The 15,263-nt window shown below is 43.4% G+C and overlaps 2 protein-coding genes across 9 annotated transcripts in view; one reads left to right on the top strand and one right to left on the bottom strand.

The window, feature by feature from the left end:
* Nucleotides 1-12,994, bottom strand: CDC26 (cell division cycle 26). Of its 7 annotated transcripts, none has more exons than XM_021067707.1 (5): nucleotides 12,420-12,988; nucleotides 11,772-11,949; nucleotides 9,506-9,615; nucleotides 8,489-8,582; nucleotides 1-2,638 (listed from the first exon to the last, which is right to left on the bottom strand). In XM_021067707.1, the coding sequence occupies exons 3-5, from the start codon at nucleotides 9,556-9,558 to the stop codon at nucleotides 2,462-2,464; spliced, it is 324 nt and encodes a 107-aa protein (XP_020923366.1). In that variant the 5' UTR covers nucleotides 9,559-9,615; nucleotides 11,772-11,949; nucleotides 12,420-12,988; the 3' UTR covers nucleotides 1-2,461. The 7 variants fall into 7 exon arrangements, 6 of the variants coding, with proteins under 6 accessions (XP_020923366.1, XP_020923360.1, XP_020923355.1 ...); XM_021067701.1 differs by having other exon boundaries at nucleotides 12,799-12,983; XR_002337331.1 differs by having other exon boundaries at nucleotides 2,167-2,638; nucleotides 8,489-8,610; nucleotides 12,799-12,937.
* PRPF4 (pre-mRNA processing factor 4) overlaps nucleotides 12,593-15,263 on the top strand; it is a 19,426-nt gene continuing 16,755 nt past the window's right edge. Inside the window, exons 1-2 of one of the 2 annotated variants that reach the window (XM_003353619.5) lie at nucleotides 12,593-13,156; nucleotides 13,929-14,106. In XM_003353619.5, coding sequence (XP_003353667.2) covers nucleotides 13,130-13,156; nucleotides 13,929-14,106 — 205 coding nt within the window. In that variant the 5' untranslated portion in view covers nucleotides 12,593-13,129. The remainder of the gene's footprint in view (nucleotides 13,157-13,928; nucleotides 14,107-15,263) is intronic. The other variant, XM_005660339.3, reaches the window with a different exon arrangement.

Below are 15,263 nucleotides of genomic sequence, written 5' to 3' on the forward strand. Positions count from 1 at the left end.
TTTTTTTTTTTTTTTTTTTTTTTTTTCTGAGCTCTTGGATTGTGATAATCTTGTTTACTTTCATTTCTGCATCCCTGTTTGGTTAGAATTTAGTGCCTGACTTCTTCCTTTTGGATCCAGATTTCTCTTCATTTTCACATCTGCTAGGAGCTTGTATCCCCATGTCTTTGCACCTTATTCTGCTCTTTCAGTTTCTTATCCCATATATCTAGTTGATTAAATCTCCCTAGCCTTCCTGATACAGTGAGCAATGCTATGGATAGTGGATTTGGGTAGAAATACCAACCAGAAGTGGTAAAACTGACAGAGACCTTAAGCACACTTCAAAGGGGCAGTTAGTTTTCCTGCTGTAATTTCTATGAAGCTGGGAAAGGGCTACCTGGTACTATCCATCAAGTTACAGAATCTTAGGTGCCATATCCAACCTATGTTGGAGGGACACTCAGCTCCACATTGCCCACAAACAGAATCCTCCTGGTTTCTTTACTTTCAGCCCATGGAGCATTGGTTTTGGGTTCTAGCCACAGGGCTTCATGTAGAAACTGGAAGGGGGGGTGGCTGGGAGTACATCTTCATGTCATTTAGTGTTAATCCTGCCTCTCCGGCTTCTTTCAAAAGACACATCTAAAGATACAAAAGTCTGCATTTGATAATGCCTTAATCACTGGGTCTCCAATTAATGTTGACTTTCAGATTGTAAGCTCCTGGAGAGCAGTATTGGTGTAGTAGGAATGTTTTAACCCATGTCATGTGCAAAAGAACAAATAAAATATTTTGATTTTGTGATTCTTTGTGTGTCTTTCTACCCAGAGTGCTAACAGAATAAGTGGTCTCTTCATTGCCCACACAGCGTCTGGCCATTACCATCAGTTTTTAAGACTGGGGGGGGTTCCCATTGGGCTCAGTGGGTTAAGGATCCGGCATTGCCATGAGCTGTGGTGTAGGTCACAGTCACATGGCTGTGGCTGTGGCGTAGGCCAGCTTCGATTCGACCCCTAGCCTAGGAACTTCCATACACTGCAGGTGTGGCCCTAAAAAGCCAAAAAGGGCAGTCTTTGAGGTGATATGATCCCATGTTTCCATCCTGCTCTCCTATCCTGCTTAAAATGACAAGCCTTGTACATGCCAGAAAATCTACATGACCTTTTGCAAGGAGACAGGGTTTCATGAAGCTGTACTGCAGTATACTAAGACTTCCTGAATTTATTTGTAGTTTCATAGTCCCAACCTTGTGTTTATGCTCTGGGGCAAAAGGCCCTCTAGGAACCCCCAAGCCTGGAGTCAAGCATTGGCCCTGCCTGTCCCCTTCATGCCAGAATAGCGGTGTTTTGGCCCCTAGATGGGCATCTTGCCATTCAGCACCACTCCTAGACTTTCCCATAGTGCAGTGGCATGATGAGCTTGGTTTGCTCCACTTAGAAGTGGCACCTTAGGAAAGGCATTTCAATAATAAAGGTATTTTAATGATACCTAAGCCTTAGTTTTCTCATTTATTAAAAAGGCAATAATAGTACCCACTTGAGTTAATCTGGTTATTTTCACTCCAGCTTTCAGGAAGTGGAAGGTATATGCTCCCAGCTAAGGTCAGTACCTCTTCACAAGTGCTTGACCATCTTCCTAAGTTTGGGCAACCCCCAAAGGAACACTAGAACCTACCAAATACAAAAATCGATGCATGTGATCTCAGTGGTTTCAAAGGTTTACAGCTGTAATCTTTTCTTTAAAAATCTGGTAAATTTTTTTGGCCAGCCTGTAAAGAAGTCTTGGCTAAGGGGTCTCTAGAACCAGTGGTTCCAGAGGTTCTTTCTACCACAGTTGGCATGATTTCTATCACAGTAACATGATTCTAAAACACCCTCTGAGCTGCCTCTCAGAGTGGCTCCTCAATGGAAAAACTACCTAATGTTGAAAAGAAAGGAAAACTGGAATGATGGTAATTCTGATACTCCACTGTTTTCCCAAAATGATACCCAAACTAGTTACAAAGCCATCAAGAAATGCACAACTTGATCAAGTTTATACAAAATACAAGAATCCTAACCTCCACAAGGGCAGGCATCTGTGAGTTGTTCACTGATGTTACTGAGTGCCTCAAATGGTACCTGGCACACAGCAGGTGCTCAATAAATACTTGCTGAATAGTCCGTGACAGGGATCAAGGGAGTGTTCTGTGCTTACGGTCTTTTAATAAAGGTGGGAAGAACAATACAACAAGTCAACAGTGCTATTAAACTTCATTAAGGACGTTGCACACTTCTAAAAATGCATTTCAAAAAACAAAAATGAGACAAGTTTTATAGAGTGAAAATTTCCAGATACAAACCAGAGTTTGAATTTCAGCTAAGAGTGCAAGTGAAGCAGGCACAAGTGTTTCTCTCTGCAGGAGGTAAAACATTCTGTTAAATCTTTCTTTCATCATTTGACTCCATCCCAGGGCTCTGGCATGCGAGATAATCCACCTCTAAAATTCGAAACTTCCAAACTGAGATGAACGATTGTTGGGCTTGGGTTGAGGTTTATAACCAATTCGATCATTGATCATTTGTTCCCTGCTCTTGGGGTCACTGCTGAGCCCAATGGCACCTTCTCCATCACTGCCTCCTACAACGTCCACATCTTCTTTTTGTTTCTTACGGGTCTGAAAGTATAAAAGTTTTAGTATTAAGGCAATATTCTCTCCATTAACCAGACACTTACTTAGTACCTACCACTTAAGGGGCATGGGGTAAAGGATAGGGATCAAGTCCATGGAACAATAAACTGGAATCCCAGATTTGGATGGTTAGAGGTACAGGGGAAGTGCAAAGATCTGGTGATAAAAGATAGAACCCCTGGAGTTCCCGCTATGGCACTTCAAGCAGTTTAAGGAGCTGGTGTTGCCGCAGCTGTGGTGGAGGGTCATAACCGCAGCTCTTTTGATCCCTGGCCCAGGTGCAGCCATTAAAAAAAAGATATAAACCCTACATTCCAGGATGTCATCTAACAAGAAAACAGATAAATAGACAATTACAAAAGGGTGATCAGGGCTATCACAGAGGAAAGTCCACACAACAGATAGGGAAGTCCACACAACAAATGAAAAAATAAAGTGACATATAAAACAATAACCACCAGAAATTAACTGCATGGATGACATCATGAAATTAAATGAAACACAGGAATAGAAGGTTTTGTGCTATCCTATCATGAGGCCTGATTTTGGAGGGGGGTGGGTCATTCTGTTTTCAGATAAAAGGTTTGGCTCTTAAGCCACAAGTGACTGCAGAATTCACAGTCTTTATCTTTGATCTCTGATCATTTTCAAAAAGAGACTTAGGAGTTCCCATTGTGGCTCAGCAGTAATGAACCCGACTAGTACCCATGAGAACATGGGTTCCATCCCTGGCTCTGCTCAGTGGGTTAAGGATCCAGCATCGCCATGAGCTGTGGTGTAGGTTGCAGACACAGCTCAGATCTGGCATTGCTATGGTTGTGGTGTAGGCCCTCAGCTGCAGCTCCAATTTGACCCCTAGCCTGGGAACGTCCATGTGCCTCGGATGCAGCCCTAAAAAAAGACTTTTAACACTTGCCCCACAACTACCACTACCTGCCTGTAAAGATATTAGATGATAACAACTTTCTCTGAGAGTGAACAGAAGTTTTATCTAGAGTTTGTTACTATACTAGTCCCTGGAATCACCACCATTCTTCACCACTTACTGCTGAACTGTGAGCATTTACAGCCCAACGTCAAAGTATTACAGTGAATAAGCGAGGTATTACTTTATATATGTATGTATTTATACATATATGTATATGTATATATATGTATGTATTTATACATATATGTATATGTATATATATGTATGTATTTATACATATATGTATATGTATATATATGTAATGACCTTGCCTAGTTACTCTCTGGTTAGTCTACACTACCCAATAAATAACATTAGAAAGTTCTCCCCAAACACCTTTGTGAAAACAAGTTTCAGATGGCAAAGGATGATATCATTTTAAAAGTCGTGAGAAACCCTGAATATCCAAGTAGAATGAAATCACTTAAAAGGATTCCCACTGTTACCCACTGTTAACTGCTGACTGTTTCAGAAGTCAGAGTCATCAAAATGTAATAAAACTACTTTCATTAACAAATGAAAAACCGGAGTCAGCAGAAATGAATCCATGAGGACACAGTATCCATGAGGTCACAGGTTCAATCCTGGCCTCACTCAGTGCGTTAAGGATCCAGGGTTGCTGTGAGCTATGGTGCAGGTTGCAGACTCAGATCTCGTGTGGCTATGATGTAGGCCAGAAGCTACAGCTCTGATTCAACCCCTGGCCTGGGAGCCTCCATATGCCACGGGTATGGCCCTAAAAAGACAAAACAAACAAAAATGAAATACCAGTTTTCTACTGTTTCATTTCAGTGCAGCAAAAAGTATCTCTCCCTCCTAAGTTATTCAAAAAGAGGCGAAACCCACTAGATAACTGCCCTTAGTAGAAAGACTAAAAAACGATACAATAAAATATCTAGGAATCAATTTTTACCAAGGAGGTGAAAAGGCCTGTATACTGAATACTATAAGAACTTATTGAAAGAAACTAAAGAAGACACAATGAAATGAAAGGGTATTCTATGCTCATGAATAGAACCATTAACAGTTAAAATGTCCATACTACCTAAAGCCATCTTTAGATTTAATTCAATCTCCTTCAAAATCCCAACATTTTTTACAAAAAGAGAACAAAAATTCCTAAAATTTCTAAGAAACCACAAAAGACCCCAAGTAGCCAAAGCAATCAATCCTGAAAAAAAAAAAAAGAACAAAGCTGGAGGTAACACACTCACTCCCTGATTTCTAATTATACTACAAAAGCCATAGTAAACCAAAAAGCACAGTATTAGCAGAAAAAGAGAAATACAAAATACAGATCAATGGAACAGAAATGAGAGCCCAGAAACAAATGCTCACATATACGGATAATTAATTTACAACAAAGTAGCAAAGAACATACCAAGGAGAAAGGACAGCTACTTTCATAAATGCTGTTGAGAAAACGGAATAGCCACATGCAAAAGAATGAAGCTAGACCACAATCTTATGGCATACACAAAAATTAACTCAAAATGGATGGAAGACTGGAATGTCAGACCTAAAACCATAAAACTCCTAGAAGAAAACATAGGCAATATGCTATTTGACATCAGTCTTAGCAGTATCTTTCAGAGTATATCTCCTCAGACAAGGGAAACAAAAGCAAAAATAAACAAATGGGACTATAGCAAACTAAAAGCCTCTGCCCAGCAGAGAAAATCACCCACAAGTGAAAGCCTATCAAATGGAAGAAGACAATTGCGAACAATTTAGCTGATAAAGGGTTAATATCCAAAATACATAAAGAACTCATACACGTCAATAACGACAAAAAGAGACAACCCAATTTAAAAATTGTCTGATTTTCTGTCGAACGGACAGAAAATCTGAATAGATATTTTTCCAAAGAGGATATACAGATGGCCAACAAGCATGGGAAAAGATGTCCAACATTCAGCATCACTGATCATCAGGGAAATGCCAATCAAAAGCACAATGCAATATCACCTCATGCCCATTAGAACGGCTATTCTCAGAAAGACAAGAAATAAAGGGAGTTTCCGCCAAGATGCAGCGAAAACGAATCCCACTAGGAACCATGAGGTTGCGGGTTTGATCCCTGGCCTTGCTCAGTGGGTTAAGGATCCGGGGTTGCCGTGAGCTGTGCTGTAGGTCGAAGACGCGGCTCGGATCCCGCGTTGCTGTGGCTGGGGTGTAGGCCGGCGGCTACAGCTCTGATTAGACCCCTAGCCTGGGCACCTCCATATGCCGCGGTGCGGCCCTAAAAAGGAAACAAACAGGAGTTCCCGTCGTGGCGCAGTGGTTAACGAATCCGACTAGGAACCATGAGGTTGCGGGTTCGGTCCCTGCCCTTGCTCAGTGGGTTAACGATCCGGCGTTGCCGTGAGCTGCGGTGTAGGTTGCAGACGCGGCTCGGATCCCGAGTTGCTGTGGCTCTGGTGTAGGCCGGTGGCTACAGCTCCGATTGGACCCCTAGCCTGGGAACCTCCATATGCCGCGGGAGCGGCCCAAGAAATAGCAACAACAGCAACAACAAAAGACAAAAAAAAAAAAAAAAAAAAAAAAAAGGAAACAAACAAACAAAAAAGGGTAACTCAACAGTAAGCTGACTCGGGAGAGTCAAAGTTCAGAATGAGACTAACACTTTCTGAGACGCATTACAACTGAAGTTTAAACCATAAAGGGCACGCCAGGGAAAGGCACAGAGTGTGCGTAGGGCACTGAGATTAAAGATAACTTGGCAGTGGGAGATAAAGTGGACAGGCAAACAAGCAACAGATCACAAAGGGCCTTCTATGCCATCCTAAGGAATTTGGACTTTATTCTGAAGGCCAGTAAATCATTTAAGCCTTATTAAGAGATATCTAATACCACAGGGTAAGGCTACACTTAAAAATACATATTGAACTACTATGTACTAGATTCTGGAAATTCAAAGGCAGAGAAGACAGACATATCTTCCTTCTACAGTCTTCTATAATCAGAGTTCCTAATGTAAATGATTTTACAATAAACAAGTCATTGTAAATTATAAGTGCCATGAAATAAAAGAACAAACCACTTTGAGAGACTCTAATGAGAGGGAGGCAACATGGGCAGGGATGACACACCTAAGCTGGATAGGCTCAGAAGAGGCCTCTTAGACTGAGGCTGTGACACTCAAACTGAGACATGAAGAAAGAGGAAGCACCCCAGGCAGAGAGAAATAATGTGCGCAAAAGCCACGAATTACAAATAGTTCTGCATGTTGGAGGAAATGGAAGAAAACCAGTGTGCCTAGGGTACAGGGGGCAAGGCAAAGAGTAGCAGAAGGTGAATCCTGAGAGGGGCCAGAACATACAAAATTTTGTGGCCACAATAAGGAATTGAGGTTTCAATTGCAAATGCAGAAAACCACTGAGGAGTTTTAAGCACAAGAATGATACGATCTGATTTTTTTTTTTTTTTTTTTTTTTTTTTTGGCATATAGAGTTCCAAGTCCAGGGATCAGATCCAGATCTGAGCCACAGCTGTGACCTATACCACAGCTGGGACAATGTTGGATCCTTTAACGCACTGTGCAGGGCTAGGGATCCAACCTGCATCCTGGTGATGCAAAGATGCTGCCAATCCCACTGCTCCACAGCAGGGAACTCCTGACCTGAATTTTTTTAAAGATCATTCTAGATACCTGATGGAGAATGGACTGAAGACACAAAAATGGAAGTAGAGACACAACTTAGGATGCTACTGAAATTGTACAGAGTGAGATGATGGTTACTTGGACTAAGATTCTAAAAGTGGAGATGAAAAGGTATGGGTAGATTCTGGAAATATTCTAGAGGTAGAATCAAACAATTTGTGGACAGACAGAATATGAAAGGTAAGGAAAAGGGAGACCTCAACATCAACTCCTAGGTTTCTGGCTTGAGCAATTGCATAGACACTGACATAAGGAACGCTGAGGTGAAACTGGTTTGAGGGAAAAATCATGAGGTTTTTTTGTTTGTTTTAATGTTAAATGTAGTAGGCTGAACAATGACCTCCAAAGCTGTCAGTTCCTGATCCCCAGATCCTGTAATTGTTGCTTCATGTGTGAAAAGGGTCTTTGCAGATGTGATGGATTTAAGGATACTGCATGGGAATATTATCTTGGGTTATCTGAGTGGGCCTTAGTGCCATTACATGTATCCTTACAAGAAGGGGCAGAGGGAGACTTCACAGACAGAAGAGGAGAAGGCCATTGCCTTCACAGAGGCAGAGACTGGAATGGTGTGGCCACAAGTCAAGGAATGCCACTGGCCACCAGACGCTGCAATAGTCAAGCAACAGATGCTTCCCTAGAGCCTCTGGAGGGAGCATGGTCCTGCAACCTTGATTTTGGATCAGTGATAACAATCTCAGATTTCTGGACTACGAAACTGTGAAAGCAGGAGTTCCTGTCATGGTGCAGCGGACAGGAATCTGACTAGGAACCACGAAGTTTTGGGTTTGATCCCTGGCCTCGCTCAGTGGGTTAAGGATCCAGGGTTGCCGTGAGCTGTGGTGTAGGTTGCAGACGTGGCTTGGATCTGGCGGTGCTGTGGTGTAGGCTGGCAGCTGCAGCTCTGATTCGACCCCTAGCCTGGGAAACTCCATATGCCTCGGATACAGCCCTAAAAAAAAAGACAAAAAGACAAAAAAAAATTGATAAAAAAAACCAAAACCCTGTGACAGCATAAATTTGTTTTAAACCAAGTCTGTAACAATTTCCGACAGCAGCCACTGGAAACTAATACATTACACTTGAGATGCTTGGAAAATACCCAATAGAGATTTCAAATAAGCTGTTGGTATAAGAATCTGGAGTTCAAAAGTTGGAGTTAGTGTTCTAAATAGTCCTAAGGGTTTGAAAGTTGTACTCTTACCTCCAGATCCTTTCGAATGCTCTCAAACTCCTCAATGTCATCAAGCTTCAGCTCCAGGCGGGTTGGTTTCCGTCGCAGCATGATGAAATCAACACTAAGGAACAGACCCAGCAAACTATGAGCTGTTAAAAATGGCAGAGAGGATGGCGTTCCCGTCATGGCTCAGCAGTTAGCGAACCCAACTAGCACCCATGAGGACACGGGTTCAATCCCTGGCCTCACTCAGCGGGTTAAGGATTCAGCATTGCTGTGAGCTGTGGTGTAGGTCCCAGATGTGGCTTGGATCCAGCGTTGCTGTGGCTGTGGCGTAGGCTAGCAGCTATAGCTCCGATTCAACCCCTAGCCTGGGAACCTCCATATGCTGCGAGTGTGGCCCTAAAAAGACAAAAAAAAAAAAGATTGCAGACAGGAGGAACAAATGGAAAAGATAAATCTCAGCTACAAATATCAGATCAATTTGTAAGCAACCACACTAAAACAAATGGCAGTACAAAAGACTCATCTAGATTCACACACTGACTTCTAGGTCTTTAGCTGTGTGATTATTACATGATGAAGTTCCACGAAGTTCCACAAAATTCTTTCTTCCAGAACTTACAATAGCAAGCTGCCTAGGAGTTCCATGGTGGTTCAGCGGGTTAAGGATCCGGCATTATCACTACTGTGGCTCAGGTCCTGCTGTGGTGTGATTTGATCCCTGGCCTGGGAACTTCTATATGCCGTGGGCACAGCCAATACCCCCCACCCCACCAAAAAAAAAAAAAAGAAAAACAAGCAAGATGCCTATAAAAGAGGATTCTAGACAACAATCATTTCAATCTCATGCTCTGTTCACAAGCAAATACTCTAGCTAAGAGAGTAAAATTAAATATCACATCTTAATTCAGTGTAGTTAATAGGAATATACACAAGCCATTAAATTTGATTAATATTATGTGCAAATTGTGAGGGATTTGTGATCACTTGCAAATACTAAAATCAGTTTACTAAATCTTAGGAAAACTCCCTCTAACTCACCAATTCACAGGGTTATCCTTAGGGTCTAAGTAGGTGCTAAATGGATAGGTCATTCATTAAACAAACACTTCTTGTACTCCAGCTACACAGTTAAAAGGCATAGCCACAGTCTGTGGAAAAAACAAACAAAGAGAAAATTTCAATACAGTGTAATAAGAACGCTGAGGAGGGTAACGCAATGGTATCACATAAGCACTCAGTCCAGTGGGGTGAAGAGGGATGTGCAAGACTTCCTGGTAGAGATGATGTCTTAGTTGATGTGTGAAGGGCAGGCAGAGAAAGGGGCTTAAGGGCATCCGAGGCAGAGAGAACAAGTATGCACAGAGGCCAAGGGAACACCCTAGAATATGAAAATCCAAAGTAATTTGTATGCTTAAAAAAAAAAAAAAAAAAAAAGGTTTTCTTCTTTTCTTTATTTTTGACTTTTGCCATTTCTTGGGCCGCTCCTGCAGCATATGGAGGTTCCCAGGCTAGGGGTTGAATCAGAGCCGCAGCTGCCAGCCCACACCACAGCCACAGCAACTCAGGATCCAAGCCTCTTCCGCAACCTACACCACAGCTCACGGCAATGCCAGATCCCCAACCCACTTGGCAAGGCCAGGGATCGAACCTGCAACCTCATGGTTCCTAGTTGGATTTATTAACCACTGCGCCATGACGGGAACTCAAAAAAAAAGATTTTCTTTAGAAGGAAACTCCTAAACTGAGTTTAAAAGCTGTTGAGGGCATCATTTTTTTTTTCTTTTTAGGGCTGCACCTGCAGCATATGGAGGTTCCCAGGCCAGAGGTCAAATCGGAGCTATAGCCTCTAGCCTACACCACAGCCACAGCAACACAGGATCTGAGCCGAATTTTCGACCTACACCCCAACTCATGGCAACCCCGGATCCTTAACCCACTGAGCAAGGCCAGGGATGGAACCCGCATCCTCATGGATCCTAGTTAGATTTGTTAACCGCTGAGCCGCGAAGGAAACTCCAATGGCATCATCTTTATATTCCCAACAGCATCCTGTAGAGAATGTCTATAATAACCAATCAGTATATGTTTTGCTGAATAAATTTAGATATTCAAATTCAAAAAGTGAAATGAACTTTTCTCGAGCACCATGCTATGCTTTTCTTGTACATTCTCATTTTTAACACAGAAATACTATGACACTGGCAAAATTACCCTATTTTACAGATAAAGTTGAAGCTATTCAGTTGATTAACAAATGTCTCAGCCTTGGAGTTCTAGCTGAGACTTATCAGGTTAAGAATCCCACTAGTATCCACGAGGATGCAGGTTTGATCCCTGGCCTTGCTCAGTGGGTTAAGGATCCAGCATTGCCGTGAGCTGTGGTATAGGTTGCAGACAGGGCTTGGATCCTGTGTTGCTATGGTTTTGGTGTAGGCCGGCAGCTATAGCTCCAGTTTGGCTCCTAGTCTAGGAACTTCCATATACCTCAGGTGTGGCCCTAAAAAAGACCACACAAAAAAAGTGAGAATGAGGTAAGTGAAACCTCCTTTAAAGTATGTATAGTTCTGGAGTTCCCCTCATGGTGCAGCGGAAACAAATCCAACTAGGAACCATGAGGTTTCAGGTTCGATCCCTGGCCCCACTCAGTGGGTTGAGGATCCAGCATTGCTGTGATCTGTGGTATAGATTGCAGACTCGGCTCTACATGCCACTGCTGCAGCCCAATAAAGACAAAAGACAAAATAAATAAATAAATAAAATGAGGTATGTACAGTTCCCATCGTGGCGCAGTGGAAATGAATCTATCTGGGAACCATGAGGTTAAGGGTTCCATCCCTGGCCTCACTCAGAGGGTTGAGGATCCGGTGTTGTGGTGAGCTGTGGTACAGGCCGGCAGCTGTAGCTCTGATTAGACCCCTAGCCTGGGAACCTCCATATGCCGCAGGTGCGGCCCTAAAAAGCAAAAAAAAAGTATGTACAAACATAAATGATTATTACATGTTTCTAGGATGTAGCTAGGGACTGTGAAGTATACAAAAGATAAAATTTCCCCTCCTCCCATGAAGCCTGGGACTGAGACAAATGATATTATCAACACAAAACACTGACACATTACATTTCAAATTTTTTGGTACTAAATCAAATACGATTTTTTTTTTTTTTTTTTTTTGTCCTTTTAGGGCGCTCCCACAGCATATGGAAATTCCCAGGCTAGGGGTCTAATCAGAGCTGTGGCTGCCGGCCTACGCCAGGGCCACAGCAATGCCAGATCCGAGCCGCGTCTGCGACCTACACCACAGCTCACCCTAATGCCGGATCCTTAAGCTCCGGATCCAACTGAGCAAGGCCAGGGATCAAACCCACAACCTCTGGTTCCTAGTCGGATTCGTTTCTGCTGCGCCACGACAGGAACTCCCAAATCAAATAGGATCTTGATTCCAACGTAGACAAAGGCAAGAGGAAGCCAAAGTTCCAAGAGAATGCTTAAAAGAAAAAAACAACTGTGATACATTCTAACTTTCCCGCAAGCTGTAAAAAGCTCACCACTATGAAGAAGTATAGTGTAATGGGTAAAAGTGCTTGCTTTGGAGGCAAAGGGCAGAGACTCAAATTCTGTTGCCACTGATTTTGGACAATTAGCTTCGCCTTTCACTAGATCTTAGCTTCTTCCCTTGTATCTGTACTCAGGTGTTGTATGGATTGAATGACGTGATGCAGATAAGTGCCTGTAACGTACGTAACTTGGCATTTAGTAAACGCTCAAATATGTAGCCATTATTATTGTAACTGCCCTTGGAGAGGGTAGGAGGCTCTGTCCAGCTCGGGAAACAACAATAAATTTTGAAAAATCTCCACCCCCGATACGGGAGCAAAAACCTTGTCTTGTCGATCTCTGGTGCCCCAACACCCAGGGCAACACAGGGCTGTGCAGAGCTGCTTGCGCGCAGTTTACCTGACGCCTGACATTCTTCATCTCACTCCGAGTAATATAGACCAAACACAGGCCATGGCTCCTCCGCTGGCTCTTTATTTTACTCTGGCGCTAGAGGGCTCTTCGAGCTTATTCTTTCGCCACTGCCCAAATGCACCGAAAATCCACCCAGCTCAAAAGAAGCTGCCGAGAGAACTTCCCGACAGCGGAGGAAAGCACACTCCTTTCGCGGCTACAGGACCGCACTCCTGGGTCCGGGGCAAAGGTTTCCATGGCAACATGGTCCACCACTCTAGGAGGACTTAAAGCTCTTCGCAGGGCCGGGAGCGGCAGCAGACCCCGGAAGGTGCCGTTTCACTCCCGGAGTTCAGTCCGGAGGCGCGCGACTTGAAGCACCTACCTCTTTTCAGCCCTTTCCCGGAACCTCAGCGCCCACCCCGAATCTTCTGCTATGTCAACTGCACTACACCTCCCAGGTTGCTCTGAGTCTCTCTCCTCGCAGAACCTCGTCCTCCGCGTGCTCTTTTTAGAGGCTGTACGTGTCACAACGCTCAACGCACCCAGAGCCTTTCCTACTACGATTCCCATCATGCTCTACGGCGCCCAGGACGCGGCTTCGGCCCTCGGCCCACTTCCGGTCTGGACGTAATTCCGCTTTGTTAGGCGCGCGGTGGATGGTCTGGAACGTAGGGCTCGCCTCTTGCTGAAGCTTCGCGGCCTCGGAGCCCAGCATGGCTTCCTCGCGAGCCTCCTCCACGGTACGGATCTCGGCTCACTCTGGCAGGGCAGGGAGGGCGGAGGGGTGGGGGGTCCGTGCAGAACAGAGCCGTTAGGGAACGGGCGGTGGAGGACTGAGGAGGAAGGCTGCCAGACTCGGTCTGGTCTTAGAGAGCTGAGCAGCGTTTTTCTTTGAGTGACCGGAGTGTGTTTTAGGTCATTTTCATCTCTTACTACAACAACCCTAAAATGTAAATACCTCTTCCGTCTCGTTCAGAAACGGAGCTCTGAAAGGGAGTAGGGTTTTGGCCAAGATTTACGACAGTGTCAGTCTTGATTATAATGAGGCCTCCTAACTTCATATCTACTACCTCGCGTCTGAAAACGTTTGAATTGTATAGACCGGTAACTTTATAACTTGTTCCCCTTTATCATGGCGTTGGTTATTTCAGTTATTCTTGATATCTCCTGTGATGAGCAGTGGCCCTGAAAGTTTCATAAAACCCAAGAAGAGATTGCACCTCCAACCAAATGAAGTAAACATGTTCCAAAGCAAACCATTGATAGAAAAATCACAAGAGAAATTCACTAGTTTTATCTATCTCTTCCTATCTGCAAAACTTAAAGTGACTGAGAGACTGGAACACTCCCCCCTGCCCCACTCCATCAGGGAAGATACATCTTAATTGGTGTCCAACTTGTCTTTTTTGGGGGAGGGAATAGGATTGAAGCTCTGGATAAGCTTCATCCTCTGGGAAGCTAGCAAATTGCTGAGATTAAGCTTTAGGTTCATCCAGGTCTTTGATTTAACAGGCAACCAAAACTAAGGCACCTGATGACTTAGTCGCTCCTGTTGTGAAGAAACCACACATCTATTATGGAAGTTTGGAAGAAAAGGAGAGGGAACGGCTGGCCAAAGGAGAGTCTGGGATTTTGGGAAAAGAAGGACTTAAAGCAGGAATTGAAGCAGGGAATATTAACATAACCTCTGGTAAGATGCAAACTGTAGTCCATCTCTACTTTGGGTGCTCAAAATTTCTGTAATATTTACTTTCCTAAACGTAGATATCACAAGTATAGTGTCAGAAAACTTCGCATATTAAACTTGCATCTATTGGTGTTCCTATTGTGGCTCCCGGGTTACACGAACCCAACTTGTATCCAAGAGGATGCAGGTTGGATCCCTGACCTCATTCAAATGTGGATTAAAGGATCCACTGTTACTTTGAGCTGTGGTGTAGGTCTCAGACGTGGTTCAGATCCCAAGAGCCTGTGACTGTGTTGTAGGCTGGCAGCTGCAGCTCCAGTTTGACCCCTGGCCTGGGAACTTTCAAATGCCCCAAGTGCGGCCCTAACAAAGCAAAAAAACAAAAAAACAAACAAAAATTTGCATCTTTCGAAGGCCATACTTTCTGCCTACCCATTTAACATTACCCCAGAGCCTTTTTTCTTTTAACTTTTTTTTTTTTGTCTTTTTTGCCATTTCTTGGGCCACTCCCACGGCATATGGGAGGTTCCCAGGCTAGGGGTCTAATCGGAGCCGTAGCCGCCAGCCTATGCCAGAGCCACAGCAACTCGGGATCCAAGCTGCGTCTGCAACCTACACCACAGCTCACAGCAACGCCGGATCATTAACCCACTAAGCAAGGCCAGGGATCGAACCTGCAACCTCATGATTCCTAGTCAGATTCGTTAACCACTGCGCCACGACGGGAACTCCCAGAACCTTTTTTCTTAAAACCTTTTATACAGGTTTTCTTCCCTGAATTGTTAATAATTTTACTGGGAATTTATTCAGTGTGTGTTTGGATTCAGATTGATTCCACTTATCTTATGGATATCTAGGATAGTTCTGGCATTGGTTTGGAACTACCCTGGTTCATAATATTCTAACTTGTTCAGTTTTCCAATTATTTTTCACCCAAAATGAAATATCTCTTTCAATTAAAAGCAATAGCTGTTTTTATTTTGAAAGAGATTAGTTAGAAATGTGTGAGGTAGAAAAGCCTATAATCCTTATTAATTAGGTCTATATTATTCCAAGAATTTAATAAAGCTACAGAAATACAAGATTTTTTTCTATAAATGAAATCATGATAAATTATTTCGTAACCTGCATTTGTCATTCTGTTTACTGTTGAGGATATC

Source organism: Sus scrofa, chromosome 1 (assembly GCF_000003025.6).
Source record: "Sus scrofa isolate TJ Tabasco breed Duroc chromosome 1, Sscrofa11.1, whole genome shotgun sequence".
In the NCBI taxonomy this organism is placed as follows: Eukaryota; Metazoa; Chordata; class Mammalia; order Artiodactyla; family Suidae; genus Sus; species Sus scrofa.